This window comes from Trachypithecus francoisi, unplaced genomic scaffold (assembly GCF_009764315.1).
Source record: "Trachypithecus francoisi isolate TF-2019V2 unplaced genomic scaffold, Tfra_2.0 Lachesis_group14, whole genome shotgun sequence".
Classification (NCBI taxonomy): Eukaryota; Metazoa; Chordata; class Mammalia; order Primates; family Cercopithecidae; genus Trachypithecus; species Trachypithecus francoisi.
The window spans coordinates 45,302,390-45,326,165 of NW_022681459.1; the positions used below are offsets into that span (position 1 = coordinate 45,302,390).

Here is a 23,776-nt window from a genome sequence, read left to right on the forward strand (position 1 = left end):
CGGAGTAGCCAGGCATCCCAGTGCTTGGGGTTCGGGACTCTGGAACAGAAACGTGGGCGGCAGCTGGGAACCTGCGACTTCGGCCCCGTACCTGCGCGCGCGGCAGAGAGGCCTTAGGTCATGCGCCGCCCCGCCTACCGCCTCCTCCTGCTCCTGGCGAGCCGGCGCGCGGTGATGACGTGCCGAGTGAGCCGCGCGCCGCTGACGTCAGGGACCAATGGCTGCGGCCGCAGCTACCGCGCTCGAATCCTGGCAGGCGGCGGCTCCGCGGAAGAGGCGCTCGGCGGCTCGACGGCCTCGGCTGAGGGAGGCGGCGCCCCGGAGTTCCGAGGCGGAGTTCGAGTCTGACAGAGGAGTCGTGCTTCGTCGCATCTGGGAGGCTGAGTGAGTGCGGGGTGGGTCCTGGTGGAATCTTTGCGCCCGTGGACAATTCAGAGCCACAGTCTCCCCATCTGTAGAATGGCGATATAAGCCACACCCTTTAAGGAGTTATTGTGAAGATTTAACGTGGGTAACGAGCTCATTAAAGATCTGGATTATAGTAAGCGCTCAGTTAAAGGTTGTTTTCCCTGTTACTACGGTTACAGTTGCGTGACCTTGGACAATTTGTAATCTCTGTGCCTCAGTTTTCTCATCTGTGAGATGGGGATGAAAACAGTACATACGTAGGTTTGTTTTGAGGATTCAATGAATTGGTAAACGGAAACCATTTTCTGGTACGTGATAAGCACTGTACCAATGTTTGCTATTAATATTATGCCGATGTTGGTATTATTGGTGGCGGCAACACAAGGGAAGCAACACGAACACGTGATTGCTATCATCAGGCAACTGCTATGTGTCGGACACTAGCTTAATCATTCTGCACACTTGATGTTAAACATTGCAGGCACGCTAGGACCCTGGTAGCTCAGTGATTCTCAGAGAGACAAAGAAAATGTGTGGAACCAGATTTCACACCCAGGTCTTTGTGACAAAAACCAGTGCTTCCAGCTCTCCATTATGCTGGTTGCTTATCCCAGCTCAGATTCTCACATACCTTGCTCCATACCTTAGAAAGTACATAGAGAGTGCCTAATGCAGAGGAAGCACTCCACAAATGTTACCTATGAATGTTATTTAGTATTATTACCTTTATTTGCAGTTCTTTTTAGGCTCAATACATAACAGCTTTAGTTAGCACTTAAGATCAGCATCGGAAGGACCATCACAAGGGCAGATATTAGATTAATTTTGTGGGCTCCTCTCCACTAGAATTAGGGTCAAGAGGCAGCAATGTCCCAGAGTTTACGTCCGAAGAGAAAGTTGTTGACCATTTGGCTCAGCCTGAATAAAAAGCACCTGTGATTCTTTTTAAGCTCTCAGACGGTGCCAGTAAGAGTGAATGTGGCTGGGTGCTTGGAGAACTCAAGACATTTTTCATATCCCTTGACATTGTCACGATTTCCTCAACTGCTTCAGTATTCCCCAGGAGCTCCCTGCTTCTCCCAACACCTAGGTGTGGTGCAATCACCATCGCTCTGAGATTGGGCCAGCATTTTACGCACTTACCTATGCACGCATTTACCAGCTCATAAAACATTCCTGCGTACATCAGAACTCTCTCCTTTACCCTCTGTGAGAAACGTGCAGCAGCCTCAGGGCCGACTTTCAATTCTCTGTACCCCTTTCTGAACCCATAATCACTGTCTCTGGCCGTGGCTTGTCAGTTCAAATCCAGTTCATTTTAATTCACTGTTGACTTTGTTTTGCTCTGGGTCTGTAAAACCAGTTGACTTGAATAAAGAAAGCCCAGACAGTTGGTTTTGTCTCTTTACTTTCCCCTTAGAACTATTTATAATAACAAATACCATTTGTTGAGCACCTGCTATGTGTCAGACACTGTGCTAAGAATGTTAACCCATTTTATGCCTCTAAACTCCTCTGTGTTGGGAATGATTTTTATCTCCATTTTAGAGATGAGGAAACTAAAGCTCAGAAAGGCTAATTCTGAGCATTTAACAACCATTTATGGAGCTGCAATTCTATACTAGGCTCTGTTGTAGAGCGAGAATAAACCCAGACCTCTCTCTGGGAATCAAGGACCTCCTCCAGCATCCTCTCTCCTGCAGTCTCTGAGCCCCAGCAGTATGTGCTCTGGCTCTGGACATATTCAACATATATCCCCCTCTTATCACTTGGTAAGTGTGGGCCCTGCATTGCAGGGCACCTCATTCTCTATGCATTCAGGTCATCATCAGGAAAGTTACTGTTGGGGCAGCCCTGAAATGGATGGGACATGACTGTGCCATTTTTTTTTTTCTCAACAGGAAGGACCTGTTTATCTCTGATTTCTGGAGTTCAGCACTAGGTGGGTATGACGTGGCCAAGGGTAGGGATTATGGGGCTGAAAAGAGAATCTGTCCTCATTTGAGGACATTTTGCTTCACAGAGGGATAACTTGCTGGGTTCTAACTCCCCCCACCGCACCACTTATATCTGTGTGTCTTTTGGCACTTAATTCTGACCCTCAGTTTCTTTATCTGTGAAATGGGGATAATGTGTATATCCTGTAGTTTTGGGAATTGAAGCTGTTTAGTTAAACGCCTGCCTGCTGTATACAAGGCAATAAATGTTGTCATTATTATTGCTGAAATTTATATTTATCCTGTTCCTTTTCCGTGATATTACAATGTAGCCTTTTTCTCATGCAGTGATAATCTCTTCCTAAACATAGTGTGTGGGTGGAAACATAATATTTATGCATGGAGTGGACATACCATAGGTAACATTTTTATTGTGGGACATTGAGTTTTCTTCCTTTGGTTTTCAGTTATTATTTTAGGACAGGGTCTTACTCTTCACCCAGGCTGGAGTACAATGGTGCAGTCATAGTTCACTGCAGTCTCTACCTCCTGAGCTCAAGTGATCCTCCCACCTATAGCTTCCCAAAGCACTGGGATTATAGGCCTGAGCCACCACAACCAGCCTTTTTAAGTTATTATACATAATTTTGCAATGAGCAATTTTATGCATACAGCTTTTACCAAACTTAGGGTGATCTTCTTAGGGTATATTCCCAGAAGTGGAATTAAATAAAAGGCGGTGACCAACTTGATATCTACTGTCAGGTTATCCAAAAAGTTTTCACCAATTATTTTATCAAAACTGACCTGAAGAGCCAGTTTTTCCTGGCCTGGGGTCTTATTTAAAGATATCTTTGCTGCTTGCTTTTTTTTTTTTTCTTTTGAGACGGAGTCTCACTGTGTCACTCAGGCTGGAGAGCAGGAGTGTGATCTCAGCTCACTGCAATCTCCACCTCCTGGGTTCAGACAATCCTCCTGCCTCAGCCTCCTGAGTAACTGGGACTACAGGTGTGCGCCACTACCCCTGGCTAATTTTTGTATTTTTGTAGAGATGGGGTTTCACCATATTGGCCAGACTGGTCTTGAACTCCTGATCTCAAGTGATCTGCCCACCTCGGCCTCCCAAGGTGCTGGGATTATAGGTGTGAGCCACTATGCCCGGCCCTTTGCTGGTTTCTTAAGTGAAAAATTGGTATCTTATTGTTGGAATGCATGGCTTTTTTTTGTTTTGCTAAATTCAGTACCAGTACAATAAAAGGAGAGACAAGAGAATCTGCCTCTACATGAGAAGACTTAAACAGAGTATAACTTTATTTTATTTTTTTGAGATGGAGTCTTCCTGTTGCCCAGGCTGGAATGCAGCCGTGGGATCTTGGCTCACTGCAATCTCCACCTCCCTGGTTCAAGCGATTCTTCTGCCTCAGCCTCCCAAGTAGCTGGGACTACAGGCGTGCGCCAGTACGCCTGACTAATTTTTTGTATTTTTAGTAGAGACGGGGTTTTACCATGTTGGCCGGGCTGGTCTTTCAATTCCTGACCTCAGGCGATCCACACACCTCGGCCTCCCAAAGTGATAGGATTACAGGCATGAGCCATCACACCTGGTCTGTTACAACCTTAAAAGTACGCATTTCAGAGCATAGTCTACATTTACTAGAAGCCTCTTGTTAAATTAGAATGAGTTCACATTATAGTTTTAGATGGAAACTGCCCTTGAGTGAAACCCAATTTCTGCTTGCAACATGCTCTTGGGTTTTGGACCATGGGAGTCCAGGGGCCGGGAAAGCCTGTCAGTTGGTGGTGAATGTGACTGTATGTCCAGGCATGTTTGGGAATGAGGCCGGCAGCTTCTCTCTCTGAAGGATTGAAACCTTTTACTGTCCTGATCTCTTTCTCCCCAAATCTGTGAACTTCTTTTGCGGATGATTTGGTTCACAGGGTCAGAGCATATGCCCTCTAACTGCATTTGGGGGCCTGGTCTTTCAGAAACCATCAATAGATGTCTCACAAAACATCTGGAACAGCTGAAGGCCCCCGTGGGGTCTCTTTCGGACATCTTTGGAAACCTGCATCTTGACTCATTGCCAGATGAGTCAGATGTGGCCCCTGATTCTATGCCAAGAGAGACCCTGGTCACAGGAACGTGCCATTTGAAGTGTGTGTGTTACGGCATTGGGAACTTTGCCACCTGCATCATAGCTAGAAACCAGCTAACGTTTTTGCTGCTTTTGTTGGAAAAGTGCCAGGTACATTTTTGGATTCATTTTCATCTCCTACTCCTCTGGTCTTATACATGGGTGCACACAGATGTTTGGGTTGAAGTAAACAACTCATTCTTCCCTTCTAGATTCCCAGAAGTCACTGTTGGGTGTATGACCCTCTGTTTAGTCAACTTGAAATTGAAGTACTGAACACCCTTGGTGTGACTGTTCTCAGTGAGAACGAGGTAAGTGGTTTAAAGGGGAGCAGACAGGAGTATAAAAATCCTGACCAGACTCACCCCAGGCTCTGCCTGTTAACACCAGCATTCTTTGCAGTGGCAGCCATTCCTCTCTTACTGCCTGCTCACTTTTGTAGTACCTGAACGATGTAACCAGCCAATCAGTTACCTACATTTTGGCTTGTGTTGTGCCCATCAGAAAAAAATTACACAGATGGCATGAACCAGAACACGTTAGGTCTGAACCACTTTTGTGAGAATTATTTGTCTGGAAATTATGCTAACTTGGTATTTGCTGTTGCTATTGAAAAATAAAAATCTAGGTGCCTCAAGCGAGGTCTTTCTAGTTGGATTTTACCCTGTCCCAGGGAGGTAATAAAAGGGGTTGCAGCATTCCTCTTTGATGCTATAAGCCAGGCAAACCCATAGCACCTGGCTGTGAGTTGTGGATTAATTCTCTGCTCACATTTGCACACCCCAAAATAGCTGGGATTTGACATTTCTGAGACCTGTGGAATAAAGAAATGCATCTCTCAAGCACAGGGCCAAAGCCAGTATGAGCAAATCCCTCCGATTTCGGTTTTATATTGTCTTGGGGATTAGAATCATTTGATTCCTGTGTGTGTCCTGAAACTGTCATCTTACTGCTTATGTATGAAAATTTGGCTCAAGTTGAGAGAAGAGTCATTCCCTGATATTGGCAAGGTCCTAAAACACTGTCACTCACTTCAGATCATCTTTCTGGGTGCCTGCTCTGTGCTAGGCAGGGAGCTTTGGGGAGACCAAAAAAAATGGGACCCAGTCCCAGTGTTCAGGGAGCCCGTGGTCACATCAGGGCATGTGACCTGTAAACAAGTGTATGAGGAGTGAAATAGTGAGGCAGAACCTTGTACTAGGAGCTGAGACAAGAGAGGTGTTTGGAGGGATGGAGGAAGGATTCCTGGGTCTGAGCTGGGCTTTGAAGGTCTACCAGCAGTTTGCTAGTGGGACAGAACCAGGATTGCAGGTAGCTGTGCAGTGCTGGCTGTTCAGGAAACCACTGCCAGTTTGTTATTAACACAAGGGAAGCTGCAAGAAGAGGAGAGGCAGGCCAGAGGTGGGCAAGGGTCAAAGGGCCTTATGTTCCCTGCTAGAATTTGGCCACAGAGCAGTGGTTCTCAGGAGGGATGATTGTGCCTCAGGGACATTGGAAGAGGACTTAGTTATACAGATCTGCAGGAAGTGACACGGGAAGTGTGGATTACCGAACATGGGGGAAATACATGGGGTAAGTAACATCACTATCCCTCCTGTCCTTGTCGTCATAGATCCAGGAAGCCCCTCCATTAGTGTTCATGAGACTTTGTGTTCATGAGACACACATTTGTTAAGTAAACATGAGTTCTTTCGGGACATCATGATTTCCTGACTCTAGTTCTGTAACTGTATAGATATCATATACGAGTGTAACTGTTCCACAAAATGAGCTTTTTTCCATTTGATCCTTTAGTTTGTCTCATGATTAACCCCATCCTTACCTCTCCCTCACCTTACTGTAAATAATAGGTTGTGAGCATGTTTACACCTATGAATATCGTATCCCCAGGAAGGGAAACGGAGTATTCGCGGGGAGCCTACCATCTTTTACATGCTCCATTGTGGGACGGCCTTGTACAACAATCTTTTATGGAGTAACTGGTCAGTAGATGCCCTTTCTAAGATGGTCATCATTGGGAACAGTTTCAAAGGACTTGAGGAGAGGTAAGTCTGAGAATGCTGAGATTCAGGCCCTGAGGTGAAGCCCATACCTCAGATTGACCTACACACAGAAAACGTTTCCTTGATAATTCCGTACTGGGGAAATGCTTTTCCATAGGGAACGGGATGAAGGCTTAAATACAGGAGGTGTCAAACCCTGATTCAAGCTGTGAAGCAGGTTAAGGAGTCTTTTTGCCACAAATTCCTCCCTTCCATTGTGATACACAGAAATGGTTTTGAAAACAGGGAAAAGCTATTTGATTCCTCTGCCTACAGCTCCACATCCTCATTCTGTTTCACAGTGCTTAGGAGTCTGCTCAGTCATTTCTCTTGATGAAATGGGCACAATTACTGGAGTATGTTCTTTCTTTTTTTTTTCTTTTGAGATGGAGTCTTACTCTGTCCCCCAGGCTGGAGTACAGTGGTGTGATCTCGGCTCACTGCAACCTCAGTCTCCTGGGTTCAAGCGATTCTCCTGCTTCAGCCTAATGAGTAGCTGGGATTACAGATATGCACCAGGACACCCGGCTTTAGTAGAGATGGGGTTTTACCATGTTGACCAGGCTGGTCTTGAACTCCTGACCCCAAATGATCCGCCCCGCCTCAGTCTCCCGAAGTGCTGGGATTACCCGCACTTGGCCCGCATTTTCAACTATTTAACTGGTTTACTCCACATCTCGCGTTTTTTCCTGAATTCTTCCTATACTTCAATCATCTTGCCCTTCTGTGTCTTAAGTTGAATGAAACTATCCTCATACCTCCTAATCATGGTTTTTGTTTTTTTTTTTAATTTCTAGGTTGTTGGCAAGGATTCTGCAGAAAAATTATCCCTACATTGCAAAGGTATCTATCTGAATAAAGGGTGTGAAACTGTGAAGAATTCTATCTTTACAGGTGTAGGCGGAAACTCAGGGGCTAAGTGGCGCTAGTGTACTGTCAGCTCTCTCCATGGGTCTGTGTTCCAGAAAGCCATGACTCTTTAATGCATCTTAGTTTTTTCCTTATTTCCTTTATTCTCAGTATCACAGTCCATGATATCCACTGTCCTTGGGGCGCCCAATTCATTGTGCAAAAGCATTTAAATTGAAATATCCTATTTGTTATGTTTTTAAAAAGGAAAGTGGGATGACAAGTAAAATGGCAATTTCTCCCAGAAGGGTGGGGATTACTGTGACTAGCTAAAGTTTTCACACTTGCATTTTTCTGCTCAGATTTTAAAAGGACTGGAGGAGCTTGAGTTTCCTCAGACTTCACAATACATGGACATATTTAATGATACCTCTGTCCACTGGTTCCCCGTGCAAAAGCTAGAACAGCTCTCCACAGATATTTGGGAGTTTCAGGAAGAACCAGATTATCAGGACTGTGAGGACCTTGAAATCATCAGGAACAAGACAGAAGATCCTTCCGCTACTGACTGAACTCACTGTGAGGTTGGCTGAGGTAGAAGCTGCCACCGGAGACTAAAGGGAAGGCTACCATGGAGGAACTACAGAGAACTCCTTTGCCAGGAAAGAACATCAACTTGGCTGTCTTGTTTTGAGGACGATACCCCACATGAGGACTTGGTATAGATTCCTGCACTGCTAAGTGGCATTGTCCCGCTTTACATCCTTCCCTCGTGACCTGGCCCAATGTGGAGTAGCTCCTGAGTAAAGAAGTTAACGCTTTTGAAGGTGATCTAAAATACTGTTTATTCACAACACATCCCTCTCAGGGGCAAGTCTCTGGCTGGCTCTGGACCTGCCACAGTTCACTTGGCCATGTCGATCAGGCTCTGCAGTGAGGTGGGCACCCATGTCTTCTCGCCCTGGACAAAGACCACTCCCCGGTCGATGTAGATCACAATGCGGCCAAAGGTGTAGAGCTGCTTCCCTTCGTGTCGCTTCCCAATGACGGGCATGAAGACAATGTTGTGCTCCTCAGCCTTGGTCTCAATGAGGTCCTTAAAGTTCATGGGCACAGAGCTGGCGGCCACGCCAATGCCCCTCTGGGCCATGTTCTCAGCCTCCCGCCTCTCCTGCATGGCCTCGTACTGGAAGTCCTTCCTCCGCTCCGTGTGGGTGAGATAGGCAATGTTCTCCCGTGCTCCTGGCTGCATGTAGGCACCTGAGAGATACAGGAGGACAGGGCAGTGAGGAGAGGTGTTTCCAGGTGTATGGAAGTTGACGCTGACTTGGCCCAGGTTTGGGTGTGCCAGAGTGCTTGTGACTCACTGAAGGGCAGTTCTGCCTCAAAGATACAGCTTTGGAGGAAGTTTAGACAACTGGCCAGTATCACATAAAAACTGTTCAGAAGGTTTCTGGCTAGTATCTAGTAACCAAAGAGATTATTAAATATTCAGCATTTTAAAATGAAGTATCTGCAAGGGATTTCTTCTTTCAGAGGTGGAAACATGAGCAGAGAGTCCTCAGCCACTCTCCTGTTTCCACCTTGCTCTGTAGAGTTTCCACTTCACACCACCAAAGAGGCAGCTTTTAGTACCTTGAAAACAGGCCCACGCTGGCTTTTTTTTTTTTTTTTTTGAGACGGAGTCTTGCTCTGTCGCCGGGGCTGGAGTGCAGTGGCCGGATCTCAGCTCACTGCAAGCTCCGCCTCCCGGGTTCACGCCATTCTCCTGCCTCAGCCTCCCGAGTAGCTGGGACTACAGACGCCCGCCACCTCGCCCGGCTAGTTTTTTTTTTTTGTATTTTTTAGTAGAGACGGGGTTTCACAGTGTTCGCCAGGATGGTCTCGATCTCCTGACCTCGTGATCCGCCCGCCTCGGCCTCCCAAAGTGCTGGGATTACAGGCTTGAGCCACCGCGCCCGGCCGCTGGCTTTATTTTTTACCTACCCACATAGGCCCCACATCCTGAAAGGAGTTCACATATATATGGGGAGCTGAAATTGGTGTTGAAGGATAATACAAGACCATAAATGCTAAGTGCTCACTGAGGGGTATATACAGGGAACGGTTTTGGAAACATGAGGCCAGGGGTAGCTAAAGAAGAGTTTTTAGAAAGAACTTGATCATTACGGAAGCAGAGAAGTATATTTGCCTTATTACTTAATCTCTGTTTTCACAGAATAGGCTATTTTTTCTTTTTTTCTTTCTTTTCTGTTTTTTTTTTTTTGAGACTGAGTCTCTCTCTTGTTGCCTAGGCTGGAGTGCAGTGCTTGCGATCTCCACTCACTACAACCTCCGCCTCCCAGGTTTAAGTGATTCTTCTGCCTCAGCCTCCTGAGTAGCTGGTGTTACAGGCATGTGCCACCACGCCCAGCTAATTTCTGCATTTTTAGTACAGATGGGGTTTCACCATGTTGTTCAGGCTGGTCTCGAACTTCTGACCTTGTGATTGACCCGCCTCGGCCTCCCAAAGTGTTGAGATTACAGGCGTGAGCCACGGCGCCTGGCCTAGGCTATTAAATAACAAGAATTAAAGACTCAGGAAATAGAAATTCTAGTTCTAACTGCCACCCTTTAACTATGTAACCTTGAACAGGCTCTTAGCCTCACTGGGCTTATCTGTGAAACACAGACTAGATGATCCCATTTCAGTGCTGTGAACCGGCTAATGAGCAACACTGGAGCACAGGACTGGTTGAAATAGGCTCCCAAATGTAGAAACATAAACATACTTTCATTTACTTATGATCTAGGCAGAATGACTTGCCTAGAACTTGGGAATAGATATAGTACATGAACAGTGAACTGCCTGTTTTTGACAACACAGACACCACCTATTGAAGGCTACACACAAGCATGAACTCAGTCCCCCTTTTAGCCTACAAAGTAGATCTTACTGTTTAACAGGTCAAATGGGGCTGATGAAGGCTGAGCAATCACCAAGTGTCAGAGTGTGTGCCCAACTCCACACTGTAAGATGTGTCACCTGAGCAGCAGGTTCAGGGCTGAATGAGCCTTAAAAGGCCACACAGCACAGTGGTTAAGAGGGCGGGGCCTGGGGTTAGACTGACATCTGAATCCAGCTTAAGTCAGTCTCCACTCAGGGAAGACGCCGCTCTCAGTCATGGTAGACCTGGGCAGTGGGTGCCAGCTGACCATGTACTCCAATCAGCAGGGTGAGAGTCTGTTGCTATGGGCAAAAGTGTGACCTAAGGTTTAGGCTGCCTACAGGAACCAGAAAACTCTGATTCTGTGTCATTTACATGTGTAAAATCTGAAACTCAGGGCCAGGACATCCAAAATGGGAATCCTCACTTACCTACGTTGGAGGACACCGCCCGGTTCATGATATCAAGTGCCTCGTTAAATTTGTCCTTGACAGATGGATGCGCCAGCACTTGATCTGAGAACATAGACTTCCAACCCAGGTACCACTTGGTGATCTCCTCATAATTTGGGCTGTTACTGAGCCAAGAGCACAGCACCTGCCAAAAAGAAAAATTACTTGCATCCATGGTGGCAACAAATGAAGGCAAGATTTCCGAAGGGGCCATTTGTTTTGTTTTGATCCAGGTCCTGCAGGCTAGTGACACCACTTTACAGGGATTTATAGTAGCTAAACAGTCTAGGACTCGGGAATATTGATTTTGGAGTCAGCCTGGTAGCTACAGTGCCCTTGCGTGTAAACTCTCTGAGCCTCTGTTTCCATGTCTACACAACAGGGATACCATAGCCCCTACCCCATAGGGTTGCTGAGAGGAGGTGAGATAAAGCAACTAAAGTGCTTGGAACAGCTTCTGATACATGGCAAATGTCCAATAAATGGTGCCCACTATTAAAATGACCTAACTCATTCCTACCCTACCATGTAATTTATTTTTATTATGGAATTGTACCTACAGTCAGGCCTCGGCAGAAAATTAACTTAATCCCCACCCAGTTCCTTCCCCCAGAAAGCCAAGCAAAACAAAGTGTACCTGAAGCCACTTGGGGAAGAAGTGTTTTTCAAGAAGTCCCACCAGACTAGAGACAGAGATCATCCCTTCCCAGTCGATCACCCAATAGAACGCATCCATGTGCTGCTGGTGGGGGTTAATGACTAGTTCACCAAGACACATCCCTGAAAGAGAAACCCGGTCTGTAAGGCACAGCTTTAGTACCGGCAAAGCCACAGAAGCACAAAGAGCAAAGACAATGTCCGTTTTCATCTCAGCTCACAACAACCTCCGCCTCCTGGGTTCAAGTGACTCTTGTGCCTCAGCCTCCTAAGTAGCTGGGAGTTCAGGTGTGCACCACCGCGGCCAGCTAATTTTTGTGTTTTTATTAGAGACGGGGTTTTGCCATGTTGCCCAGGCTGGTCTCAAACTCCTGATCTCAGGTGATCTGCCACCTCAGCCCCGTCAAGTGCTAGGATTACAGGCATGAGTCACGGCTCCTGGCGGTGTTTTTTTTTTTTTTTTTTGAGACAGGGTCTCACCGTTCCCTAGGCTGGAGTGCAATGGCAGATCTCAGCTCACTGCAACCTCTGCCTCCCAGGTTCAAGCCATCCTCCTGCCTCAGCCTCCCTAGTAGCTGAGACCACAGGCACATGCCACCACACCTGGCTAGTTTTTGTATTTTTGGTAGAGATGGGGTTTCACCATGTTGCTTAGGCTTTAATCTGCTTTCAAAGGTCAAATTTAAGCTCCTGACATAGCAATTCTTAAAAAAGTATATATATATATTTTTTGCTAACCCAGAAATAACTCCCTAATAATTTAGAATAAAATACTACAAAAATTTCAGAACTCCAAGGGCTGTCCTGTTACCAGAAGCCAAAGCCAATCGGGAAAACCACAAGGCACAGAGTCTGATGTTGTTACTGTCAACTATTAGTCGCTGTTGTAAATAAACAGCAGAAAGGACCCAAGTTACATTTATGTTCAGCCTCTGAACAGCAAGGAATATTGTGTACTAAGCACTTTCATGAATACAAAGGCTATGCTTTAAATCACCACTGACCACAGAAACCAGGGCACCAAAGCTGCTGGGCTTGGACTGCATTTTCCCCATATCCTTACCCAGCTTGGGCACTATGTTTTTGACCATGAATGCTTCCCAGGAGCCAGGAGTGAAGACATCCTTCCAGGGCTGGAGGATGAGCTTGGCAGAGGAGTCGCTGGGGTGCCACTTCTGCAGGGCACTGGACAGCTTGCTACGGATAGGGGAATAGAGCGGCTCCAGCCGTGCCTGCATAAGGGGCAACCATGGGTGGATCCAAGAGTGGATGGGAACAGTGTCTGTGAGCGGGTTCCAGTTTTCCACCTGCAAAGTGGGGAGAAGAAACAGAAGAAACAGTTCATGTCGCCTGTGGGGCAGTCACATAACACCCGTGTGCGTAAAGGCAACAGCTGCCCCTGGAGGAGGCCCCATGCTCTCCAAGGCCCACGGTCCTTTGTACATCGCCAAACAAATATGCCCATTCATTTGATTATATCTCAGAAATAGCATAATTCTAATTTTAGTGAAGAAATCAAGAAAATGAATTCCCTCCTGAGGGTGGCTTGGGGGAAAAAGTGCTGAGAAAAAGGCTGGAATTAACACTATAGGTCAATAGTTGTGTTGACAAATTCTGTTAATTCCAGGCGTTTTAACAGCACTAGATAACGAAGACATAGACTGAACAAGTCCCTGTGGTTAGTGATGACAGCTGTTCCTGTGACTCTCACCCCACCTCCTTTTGCAGCTTGGGGAAGATGAGTTGGTCCAGTATATTATCTAAGATCCACACAGGAATGATGTGCACCCAACTATCCAAAAAGTCCACCATCGGGTCACAGTTCCTTGGCTGCCACTGAGTGACAATATTTCGAACAAAAGGCATCCAGACTTCCCATATCAACCTATGGGAGAAAGGCAGAGGACAGGCTGGTTAATTACACTGATTGGTTTCAAAGACCACCACCACCGCCCACCTCTCTAGAATCAGAAATAAAAATGCAACAGCATAGAAATCCGATCAGAGGAAACCATCAGGCCAGTCACCATGCTGGCCAGACCTGAGCCTGCCTCTTCCTTGTTCTCGTGACTCTCCTCTCGAACTGAGGCCTTGGTCTCGTAGGCAGTGCCCGCCCACCTGGCAGAGCTGCTTTAGGGTCACAAGAGTCTCTTCCTAGGTATCAAGTGCTTTCCCACCTATAGGCTTCTATTCATGAGCTGACGTCTCTCACCCTCTGATCACAGTTTCAATGTCACCTCCTCTAAGACCTCTGTCCTAACCCCCATTCCAAGGTCGCTCCTGCAGTTCTCTATCGCTGTACCTGGTGTGCATCCTGCCTTTATTTGTTCACTACCTTATTTCCCATCTGCCTTTTCTGCTGTACTATAGACAGAGGCTGTCTGCTGTACTCCTAGGGTAAGCCCAGCACCTAGCACAAGCATGATACTCAACAGACATTTGACAAATGTCAGCTGAATTCATGGCCAAATGGAACCACTAGTGAAAACAGTGTGGAGATTCCTTAGAGAACTAAAAGTACAACCACCATTTGATCCAGCAATCCCACTACTGGGTATCTACCCAGAAGAAAGGACGTCATGGCCGGGTGTGGTGGCTCACGCCTGTAAACCCAGCACTTTGGGAGGCCAAGGCAGGTGGATCATGAGGTCAAGAGATTGAGACTATCCTGGCCATCACGGTGAAACCCCGTCTCTACTAAAAATACAAAAGTTAGCTGGGCATGGTGGTGCACGCCCGTAGTCCCAGCTACTCAGGAGGCTGAGGCAGGAGAATCGCTTGAACCTGGGAGGCAGAGGTTGCAGTGAGCCAAGATCACGCCACTGTACTCCAGCCTGGTGACAAAGCGAGACTTCATCTCAAAAAAAAAAAAACAAAAGAAGTCATTATATGAAAAAGATACTTGCTCACACAAGTTTACAGCACCACAGTTCACAATTGCAAAAATGTGGAACCAACCCAAATGCCCACCAATCAACGAGTGGATAAAGAAACTGGTGTGTGTGTGTATATATATATATATAATGGAATATGACTCAGCCATAAAAGGGAATGAATTAATGGCATTTGCAGCAACCTGGTTGGAATTGGAGACTACTATTCTAAGTGAAGTAACTCAAGAATGGAAAACCAAACATGTTTTCACTCATAAGTGGAAGCTAAGCTATGAGGATGCAAAGGCATAAAAATGACACAATGGACTTTGGGGACTTCGGGAAAGAGTGAATGGGGTGAGGGATAAAAGACTACAAATTGAGCCAGGCACGGTGGCTCACGCCTGTAATCCCAGCACTTTAGGAAGCCAAGGCGGGTGGATCACAAGATCAGGAGATGGAGATCATCCTGGCCAACATGGTGAAACCCTGTCCCTACTAAAAATACAAACATTAGCTGGGTGTGGTGGCGCATGCCTGTGATCCCAGCTACTCGGGAGGCTGAGGCAGAATTGCTTGAACCAGGCAGCTGGAGGTTGCAGTGAGCTGAGATCACGCCACTGCACTCTAGCATGGCGACAGAGTAAAACTCCGTTTCAAAAAAAAAAGACTACAAATTGGGTTCAATGTATACTGCTCAGGAGATGGGTACACCAAAATCTCACGAATCACCACCAAAGAACTTACTCATGTAACCAAATACTACCTGTTCCCCAAAACCCTGTGGAAATAAAACATTTCAAAAAAATAAAAGAAAAAATAAATTCATGGCCAGATGAATTTAAATTCCTAAAGCGGTGTCAGCATGAGCAGAGAATTAATCAAGGCCAGCACTGCTGCCTTCCCCCACCTTCAGCAGTCCTTCCCAACCCCCCAGGAGAAAGGAGCTGGAGTGCAAAGCCCTGCCCTGTGGTACCTGTGAAAGGCATCTGCCGAGAGGTCCTGTCCACCATGAGACAAGAGCTGGTCATTCTCCAGGAGGCTTTTCCACTTGGAGATTATCTCGGTGCCGTACGTGCAGTCCTGAGGAGAAAGGCAGAGCAGCTAAGGGGCAGCAGGCTCTCCAGCCCTCCCTGCCCACTGGACCAACTCATCAAGCAAGGGTAAGCCCAACCAAGAGGCAGGGATAGGTTGATTTTCCCAACAACTCACTTTGAGGGGATCCCACTCCTTGAAGTACTCCTTCATGAGTGGATAGACGATGGCCACGGCGAGGTCCACACGGTCGGACATCCTGTACTCCTCATAGTACTTGTCCTGCAGGGTTTCAAAGATGCGGGCACACTCGTCCAGGGTGAGGGGGTTGCTGCAGTCGGGCTGCATCCGCCGCTCGCACTCCTCCACCATCTCCAGGACCTTGCTGAGGTTGGAGATGACCCGCTCCTCATGGTCCAGGACCTCGGTCATCTTCTCCAGCTCGTGGAAGAGGTTGACCACCATGTCCCGCTCATACTGTAGCTGCCGATCATTCTGGATGATCTCCTGCTCCGTGAGGTCAATGAGTAGCTGCAGGTTGTGCTCCAGCTCGGGCAGCGCAAAGCCCGGAGCCTTGGCCTCTTTGCCAGACTGTGGCAGCTGTTGGGACTGCAGCGGCAGCCCATCATCGGGAACATTGTGCTTGTGGCTGATCTGACTGTAGCTGTAGTAGACCTTTTGCTCCCGGCCTGTCATGTCTATGACCTTGGAAAACGTAGAAGGACGAAGGTTAACACCACTGTGGCCCTGTTAAACACACAGCTAAGCTCAGGGGAAGGCCCCATGACAGGGAAGTGTGTAGAAACCACATTATTCAACAGAGCTGGAGAAGGGCAGTGTTGTAAAGTGGGATCCACACTATCCTAGCCTAAAGGAGACTCCAGGGACAAAATCAGATGCAGCAAGCAGTTCTAGGTTGGATCACTTTGAGCAAGCCAGATGGAGAAGACTTTTTAGTGAAACATGAAATTTAAATAGGGACTGAGTATTAGTAGATGTGAAAATTTATTTTAATGGAAAGGTAGAAGCTGTACTGATCAAAGAAGGTAACACAATCAGAATATCACATTTTGATTAAAAAAATGCACATAAGCATAGAAAAAGATCTAGGATGTATAACAAGATGTTAACATTTGGTAATCTTGGAAGGATGGAAAATATTTCCTATATTTCTGCCTATTTCCTAACTTTCTAAAATGTACTACACACTATTATAATAACAAAGTTGTTTTTTTAATTTAATTTTTTAAACTTTTTTATTTTTTGCGATGGAGTCTTGCTCTGGTGCTCAGGCTGGAGTGCAGGCTGGAGTACAGTGGCACGATCTCAGCTCACTGCAAGCTCCACCTCCTGGGTTCACGCCATTCTCCTGCCTCAGCTTCTCGAATAGCTGGGACTACAGGCACCCGCCACCATGCCCGGCTGGTTTTTTGTATTTTTTAGTAGAGACGGGGTTTCACCATGTTAGCCAGGAAGGTCTCGATCTCCTGACCTCCTGATCCACCCGCCTCGGCCCCTCAAAGTGCTGGGATTACAGGCGTGCGCCACCGCACCCAGCCTTTTAATTTTAAAACAAAATAAAACATACAAAAGGCTAATTGAACAAAGGCAACCTAGGCAATGAGCTAATTCCAGTATTTTAGGAAAACAGGAAATGTGAATATGGACTGCACTTCTGAAGCAGAATGATCCATCACCACTTTTTAAGTAAGAGTGTGATCCATGAACCACCAGCATTAGAATCGAAAAAAAAAAGAGTCTTGAGGTTCAGTTTAGACTCAAAATTCCTGGGAGGCACCTAGACGCCCGTATTTCTTATCAGGTCGTCCAGATAATAGCACACGTTTGAGAACCCCACTAAAGGCTTTGAGGTCTATGACACACTATATATCCTACAGCAAATGACAACAGGCAACTGTCACCACTGTTCTTTGACTACTTGGAAAAAGTAATGGAAAACATAATACACTATATGCATGTAACAGTGAGTGAAAATTTAATCTATCTTAAAAAAAGAAAATACTCAATGCTGGCTAAGGAGCCCTGGGAACTCTCTCCTGCCCTCCTGGTCAGACAGAGTTAATACAACCTTCTATTTGAATGCCTTAAGTACTTTTGTATTTAACATGGTGATTGCACACGTATATGTCTATCCTTAAAAAATGTCTCAAAGACAAAGTTTTATATACAAACTAACCAGTCAAAAATCCAAACTAAACCAGATAAAAGCTCAACGCCTAACAACGGAGGTAGGATCAAGTAATACAGTACAGCCACTCTCTGGAATTATGCACTCATTATAAATCTTCACAGTGAGTTTTTAATAATAAGAATGTTACTGAATTCACTGATGTAAGCTCCAGAAACACAGGAACATCATTTGGTTTACCAGTGTAGTGCCATGAAGAGTGCCTGGCAGAGAAGGAACTTGGTAACTATTACTAAATATGGGAGTGTAATGAATAGGAACATGATATTAATAGTATTCATTACACTCCCATAAAATAAGTGAGAAAAGCAAAAAAAAAAAAAAAAAAAAAGGCCTAGCCAGAAGATCCAAAAAACCCTAGAACATGTTCAGTGATTAATTCTGGGGTGTGGCTCCTGTACCAGGTGTCCAAAGGCCCCCATACCTTGACTTGAGAAAGCTCCTTCTGGGGAGCAGTGAGCTTCTTGCTAATCCTGCCCTTGGCCTTCAACTCTTCCACGGTCTTGTAAGAGTATTTGGGCTTCTTCTTGCTTCCACTTGGGTCTTTCCTCCACTGGCTCAGCTCCTTCTGAAACTCCTGAACCAGAAGGATACAGTCAGATGCAGCAAACCACTTTTTACGACAGGTGAGACAGCCGAGACCATTAACAGATGTCACCATTCACTGTCTTAGATTTATTTCCAGGTTCTATATGAAGGAAGGAAAGGATGCACCTGCATGACACCAAAACTATCTAATGATAACTCCTTGACCCCATTTACCCTCTTACAAATAATGAGGTTCAGAAGGCAGGTACACCAGATGGGAGGGAGAAACAAAAATAAAGATAAAGGAAACAACATGTATTGAGCATCTACTATGGGCAGGCACTATACTAGTTTAAATGTACCTCATGTAAAACTTAGAAATGCAATGTAAAGGATTTTTTAAGTACACAAAATCTTGTTTCTCACTTTAAAATGAAGATAAATAAGCAGGCCCTAACTCTCAAAGCAAAGGTATCTCTTTTTTTGTTTTGTTTGTTTTTTTTTTGTTTGTTTTTTTTTTTGAGGCAGAGTCTCGCTCTGTCTCCCGGACTGGAGTGCAGTGGCCAGATCTCAGCTCACTGCAAGCTCCGCCTCCCGGGTTTACGCCATTCTCCTGCCTCAGCCTCCCGAGTAGCTGGGACTACAGGCGCCCGCCACCTCGCCCGGCTCGTTTTTGTATTTTTAGTAGAGATGGTGTTTCACCGTGTTAGCCAGGATGGTCTCGATCTCCTGACCTCGTGATCCGCCCATCTCGGCCTCCCAAAGTGCTGGGATTACAGGCTTGAGCCACCGTGCCCGGCCGCAAAGGTATCTCTTATAATGAGGGTCTGCAAAACCTTTCTATAGGAGGAGCTACGGCAAGCTTGTCCAACCCGCAGCCCAGGACAGCTTTGAATGTGGCCCAATGCAAATTCGTAAACTTTCTTAGCGTGACGGTAGTAGAATCCAGCCCACAGAAGTTGGTTTTGGAGTTGTCATTATGTTTTTCTCATACTGGTTAAGACTTGTCATTTTTTTCTCTAAAAGTATCTACACATCTGGCTACTTTGGGAAAATCGGAGGATCAGGCAATACTAAGCCCACATCCTCATAAGCAACAATCACCTAGAGCTGAATAAAGATTTACCTTCTAGACAGGCTAAGGCCTCACCTCTGTGCCGCAGTCCCCACCACTCTTTATTGTCTAGCACCTGGCTCATCTTACTTGCTTCTGTGGTGTGCCTGGCACCTGTAGGCTTCTAAGTCTGAGAACCCCTGACTCAGAGTGGTTAATCCCACATTATCAGATGACTGTGTCATCAAAAGGTCAGTGACAAGAAGAGTAACGTGTTTCTTTGCCGTATCCTGCTTTCCCCCATAAATTCAAATGGGAAAAGAGTAATACTTCAATCAACAGAACTGGCCCCTTCTATCACTGGGGAAAAGGGACACACAGCTGCCAGCAGATGGCTCCCTGCTGCACTTGGGATGAAACCCAAGCACCTAAAAATGGCTGTCAAGGCCCATCTTGTGGCCCGCCCACCCCTCTGAATGCACTTCCTTCCCCTCTGCTTTGTGTACCACCCTCCCACCACAACGGCTTCCTTTATGATTTCTTAACCAGCAAGCTCAGAGCCTCTCAGTGTCCTCAGGCTTCTCAGCTCACCCTTCTGCCATGTCTCAACTGAAATGTTTCCTTTCCTCAAAGGTTTCCCTGACCAGCCTATTTATAAAAGTAGGTCAACACCACCTCCCAACCCCCAACCTTATTTTCTGTCTAGGCAGGTCCTAGCACCTTCTGCCATTTCCACTGCCACTTCCACACCATAGCTGCTTGTTTACTCTCTGTCAACTCTGCGCCCTCTCATCATGGTGCACCTAGCCTTCAGCCCAGTACCTGGCATATGGTACGTGTACAATAAACATCTGAGGACTAATAGAATGAAAGGATAAATGAACAGCCATTAGAAATGGACAGGACACCACCCACCCATGTCTCCTGACTTCCAGTTACCTCTTCGGCTTCTTCCTCTGAGTCAACCACAGGGAAGTCTTGCATTGACTGCGTGGTGCGCTCGGATCCATAAGCCCCCACAGCACCTTTTCCCTTTCTCTGCTTGGCTTCGATTGGGTTAATGATACCTGAGGAATTTCAGCAAAAGATAAAAAGAGAGTCTTATGATCACAGCAATTCATGTATGTGAATCAGCCACTCAGTGAAATGACAGTTTCTTGCTCCTTCCACAAAATAACATGCTACTCAAGGAGAGTTATTCTCTGCCCTCAGAACACTACTCTTGTCCCTTGTGATTTGAAACGTGTGAGCATTTATGCTACCACAGAACAGTCTGCTGACTGGTTTATTTATATCCCAAATAGATTTCCATTTCTACTTGGATTGTTTCAGTGGACAAGAAGAAAACAGAACACTACATTTATAACTGAGAACTCCAGCATACTAAATTCTACACTTCACTTCTTTGGAAGCCTCTATTAGGGAAAATGCAATAATTAAGATACTATATTGATTCTGACTGAAGTGGAGCTGCAATTTAATATAAGACACCTTAGGTATTTTACTTAGGAGTTCCTATCTCCTATGTTTAACTTTTTTATAACAAGTTTAAGCCCTAGAAATAAATGTTGCTTTTCTCATAAAAGAGTTTACGAATAGGACCACAACATTTCAATGAAGATGTTGCCCCGCCTCCAAATTTTCCATCCCTGCCTCCCTTCCATTTAGTACAGTTGAAGTCTCAAATAAGAGCTATCCCTGGGCCAGGCATGGTGGCTCTTGCTTGTAATCCTAGCACTTTGGGAGGCCAAGGTCTTGAACCAGCCTGGGCAACATAGTAAGACCCCATCTACAAAAAAAGAAAAAATTAGCCAGGCATGGCAGAGTGTGCCTGTGATCCCAGCTACTCGGCAGGCTTGAGCCCAGGAGGTTGAGAGTGCAGTAGGCTATGATCATGCCATGCCACTGCACTCCACCCTAGGTAACAGAGTGAGACCTTGTATCAAAAAAAAGGAAAAAAGCTGTCCCCTCATTCTCATTCAGCGTATCTTTGCTTAAGTTCATGTATTTTTCATGTACCTAATGTTTTCAACACATAACCTGGATTTCACTTTAATAATTATTTAGAGGCTGGGCACAGTGGCTCACACCTACAATCCCAGCACTTTGGGAGGCCGAGGAGGGTGGATCACTTGAGGTCAGGAGTTCGAGACCAGCCTGGCCAACATGGTAAAACCCCATCTCTACCAAAAATACAAAAATTAGCTGGGTGTAGTGGCGGCTGCCTGTAATCCCTGCTACTAGGGAGGCTGAGGCAGGAAAATCACTTGAACCCGGGAGGCGGTGGTTGCAGGTGAGTCAAGATCATGCCATTGCACTCCAGTCTGAGCAACAAGAGTGAAATTCTATCTCAAAAAATAATGTTATTAGTATTATTTAGAGACTCGAATTTGAATATGGAGGATACATTTGATTATATCTACTTGGCAATCATGCATAGGAAATAGCTCAAGAAGAAGGGGAAATGTTCCTGTAGGAAGAATCCAACTGTTTGGTTTAAGAGGCTTTGGTCTCAAGAAGATAAGAGGGTGACAGGAGCTGTGTCTCAGTGAGGCTGGCCATGAGAAAACAGGAGGAGACTGGGCTACTAGACGAAGATGGAAGTAACCAATGCAGGATTTGCTCAGCCAATTTTACAGCCATATGGCTCTAGTTATTAAAAAAGCTACACACAATGTTTTACTGATATTCCTGAAGGACAAATAACTGTTTCTGCAAAACTAAAACCCTTGTGAGTAGGGATGGCAAACTCTAATGACTTCGGGACCAAGAAAAGTTCCTGTGGGTTGGGGTGGAAGACAACAGGGGGCCGTGGAGACTGCCGACTGCCTTCAAGAGAAGACCATGTCCATTGTCCCAGGAGCAGCTCTCACTTGCCTCAACTAACTACTGCCAGGCAAAATCTAGAATTTTAGGTGAAATTGTTTTTTAAATATTAGCAACTAATTCGTTTTTGTTTTTATTTATTCTATTTATTTCTTTCTTTATTTATTTAGAGACTGAGTCTCTATTGCCCAGGCTGGAGTGCAGTGGTGTGATCTCGGCTCACCACAACCCCCACCTCCTGGGTTCAAGCGATTCTCCTGCCTCAGCCTCCTGAGTAGCTGGTCAGGACCAGAAAAAAAGCCTGTCTCCAACCTGTTTGCAGCCTATTTTACACCCTAACCCTTTTCTTCCTGTTGAAACAATTACTTATTTAACTTGAGCTTTGATAAAGCAAGGTAGCTTAGGAGGGCAAATGTCTTGTGTTGGCAAACCAGGCTAGAGAGAGAAAGTGCTTTTAAAAGGGAAAAGCAAACCTCCTCTCCCAACGTCCCTCTCCTTCCCTCTGCCTGCCCTCCATCACGCAAGACGACAAAAGTGTAATACCTTGTGCATTCTTCCCAAGGCCCCGTCCAGGGACGTAGCCCATCTTCTGAAGAAGCTTCTGTCCAATTCCTTTTGTGTGTCTTTCCCAGCTGCCGAAGTCCATGAAAGATTTGGTTCCTCCTGCAAAACCTTTCTGGCTGGGCTTAAAATTGCCACCCTGCAAAGAAGAAAAATCAAAGCTTAGTTAATGGAAAAACAAAAAGAAGAAAAATCTAAGAAAGCTTGGCCAACAGGAAAATGGTCTAAGTTACATAGCACTATGAAAAGTGTCACAAGAACCAAAAATGTGTGTGATACGTGTCAGGAAGGGAGAGACTACACTACACACTTCACAACTCACAGAAGCCTGCCACCAAAGGAGATACTCACAAAATGCATGCCAGATAAGTTTCTCCCTGGCTAGAAAATGCTTGGGCCACAATGACATTGGAAGGATATTACTGGAGTCACAATCCTGCAATAAAGACTCTACCGTTTTTAACTTCCTTGGTCCAAAATCCTTAGGAAAGTCGTCCTGCTTAACAGGTCTCTCTTCATCATCAGAATCTTCCAACTCTGCCTCCTCCGCTGCCCCTTTCTTGAGTCCCGCACTGATGAAGTTGACTGGCGCAGAGTAGTCACGGGCCCTGCAGGCACAAAAACAAAGCCCCACGGGGTCGGTAAATAACTCTTTTCTCTGCAGCAATCCCTTGGCAGAAACTACATGCTTGAAAACTCCTTAGAATGAACCTCATGAAGGAAGGTTTTTTAAAAAAGTAACACATTTTTTAATGTGTCAAAATATCTAAAGGACCCCAGATTTGGCTTCCTGTAGTCACATTTAACATTTTATCTGACATATTCCTCTACGGCTGAAGAGTTATCACATCAATGTAGGGTTGATAATAAATTCAAAATATGTTGTGATAATACAGTTTTCCTACATTTTAAAAAATTAATTTATCATAAAAAGCATTTGTTTTGAAAACTATTGCAAGTACAAAAATCCAACAGGAGCAGAGAGAAATTTTGATGGATAATCATAAATAAATAAAACCCACTGAAAGATTATATGAATGTAAAGCATATAACAATCATATTAATCAAACTCAGAAAAAGCTCCTATCCATTAAATTTATTGAATGTGAAAATTTCCAGCCAGGGCAACATACTGAGACTTTGTCTCTATAAAAAAATAAATAAAAATTAGCCAGGCATGGTTGTGCAAGCCTCTGGTCCCAACTACATGGGAAGCTGAGATGGGAGGATTGCTTGAGCCCAGGAAGTTGAAGCTGCAGTGAGCTATAATCATGTCACTGTGC

General features: G+C 45.6%; 3 protein-coding genes across 7 annotated transcripts in view; 1 reads left to right on the forward strand and 2 right to left on the reverse strand.

Annotated features, from left to right (window-relative positions):
- HPS4 (HPS4 biogenesis of lysosomal organelles complex 3 subunit 2) overlaps positions 1–216 on the reverse strand; it is a 31,622-nt gene extending 31,406 nt beyond the window's left edge. Inside the window, exon 1 of one of the 3 annotated variants that reach the window (XM_033233072.1) lies at positions 92–216. The gene's annotated coding sequence lies outside the window, so the exon portion shown is untranslated. The other 2 variants (XM_033233071.1, XM_033233073.1) reach the window with 2 other exon arrangements.
- On the forward strand, positions 184–8,202 carry SRRD (SRR1 domain containing). Its single transcript, XM_033233074.1, has 7 exons — positions 184–384; positions 2,310–2,350; positions 4,332–4,591; positions 4,693–4,791; positions 6,371–6,525; positions 7,320–7,365; positions 7,734–8,202. The coding sequence occupies exons 1-7, from the start codon at positions 218–220 to the stop codon at positions 7,941–7,943; spliced, it is 978 nt and encodes a 325-aa protein (XP_033088965.1). The 5' UTR covers positions 184–217; the 3' UTR covers positions 7,944–8,202.
- Positions 8,191–23,776, reverse strand: part of TFIP11 (tuftelin interacting protein 11) — a 20,836-nt gene continuing 5,250 nt past the window's right edge. For all 3 annotated transcript variants that reach the window (XM_033233069.1, XM_033233068.1, XM_033233070.1), the window contains 11 exons: positions 22,948–23,101; positions 22,476–22,632; positions 20,046–20,173; positions 17,949–18,101; positions 15,493–16,020; positions 15,257–15,363; positions 13,124–13,292; positions 12,471–12,714; positions 11,388–11,530; positions 10,730–10,895; positions 8,191–8,631 (listed from right to left, as the gene is read on the reverse strand). In XM_033233069.1, the coding sequence (XP_033088960.1) occupies positions 8,276–8,631; positions 10,730–10,895; positions 11,388–11,530; positions 12,471–12,714; positions 13,124–13,292; positions 15,257–15,363; positions 15,493–16,020; positions 17,949–18,101; positions 20,046–20,173; positions 22,476–22,632; positions 22,948–23,101 (2,305 nt within the window). In that variant the 3' untranslated portion in view covers positions 8,191–8,275. The remainder of the gene's footprint in view (positions 8,632–10,729; positions 10,896–11,387; positions 11,531–12,470; positions 12,715–13,123; positions 13,293–15,256; positions 15,364–15,492; positions 16,021–17,948; positions 18,102–20,045; positions 20,174–22,475; positions 22,633–22,947; positions 23,102–23,776) is intronic.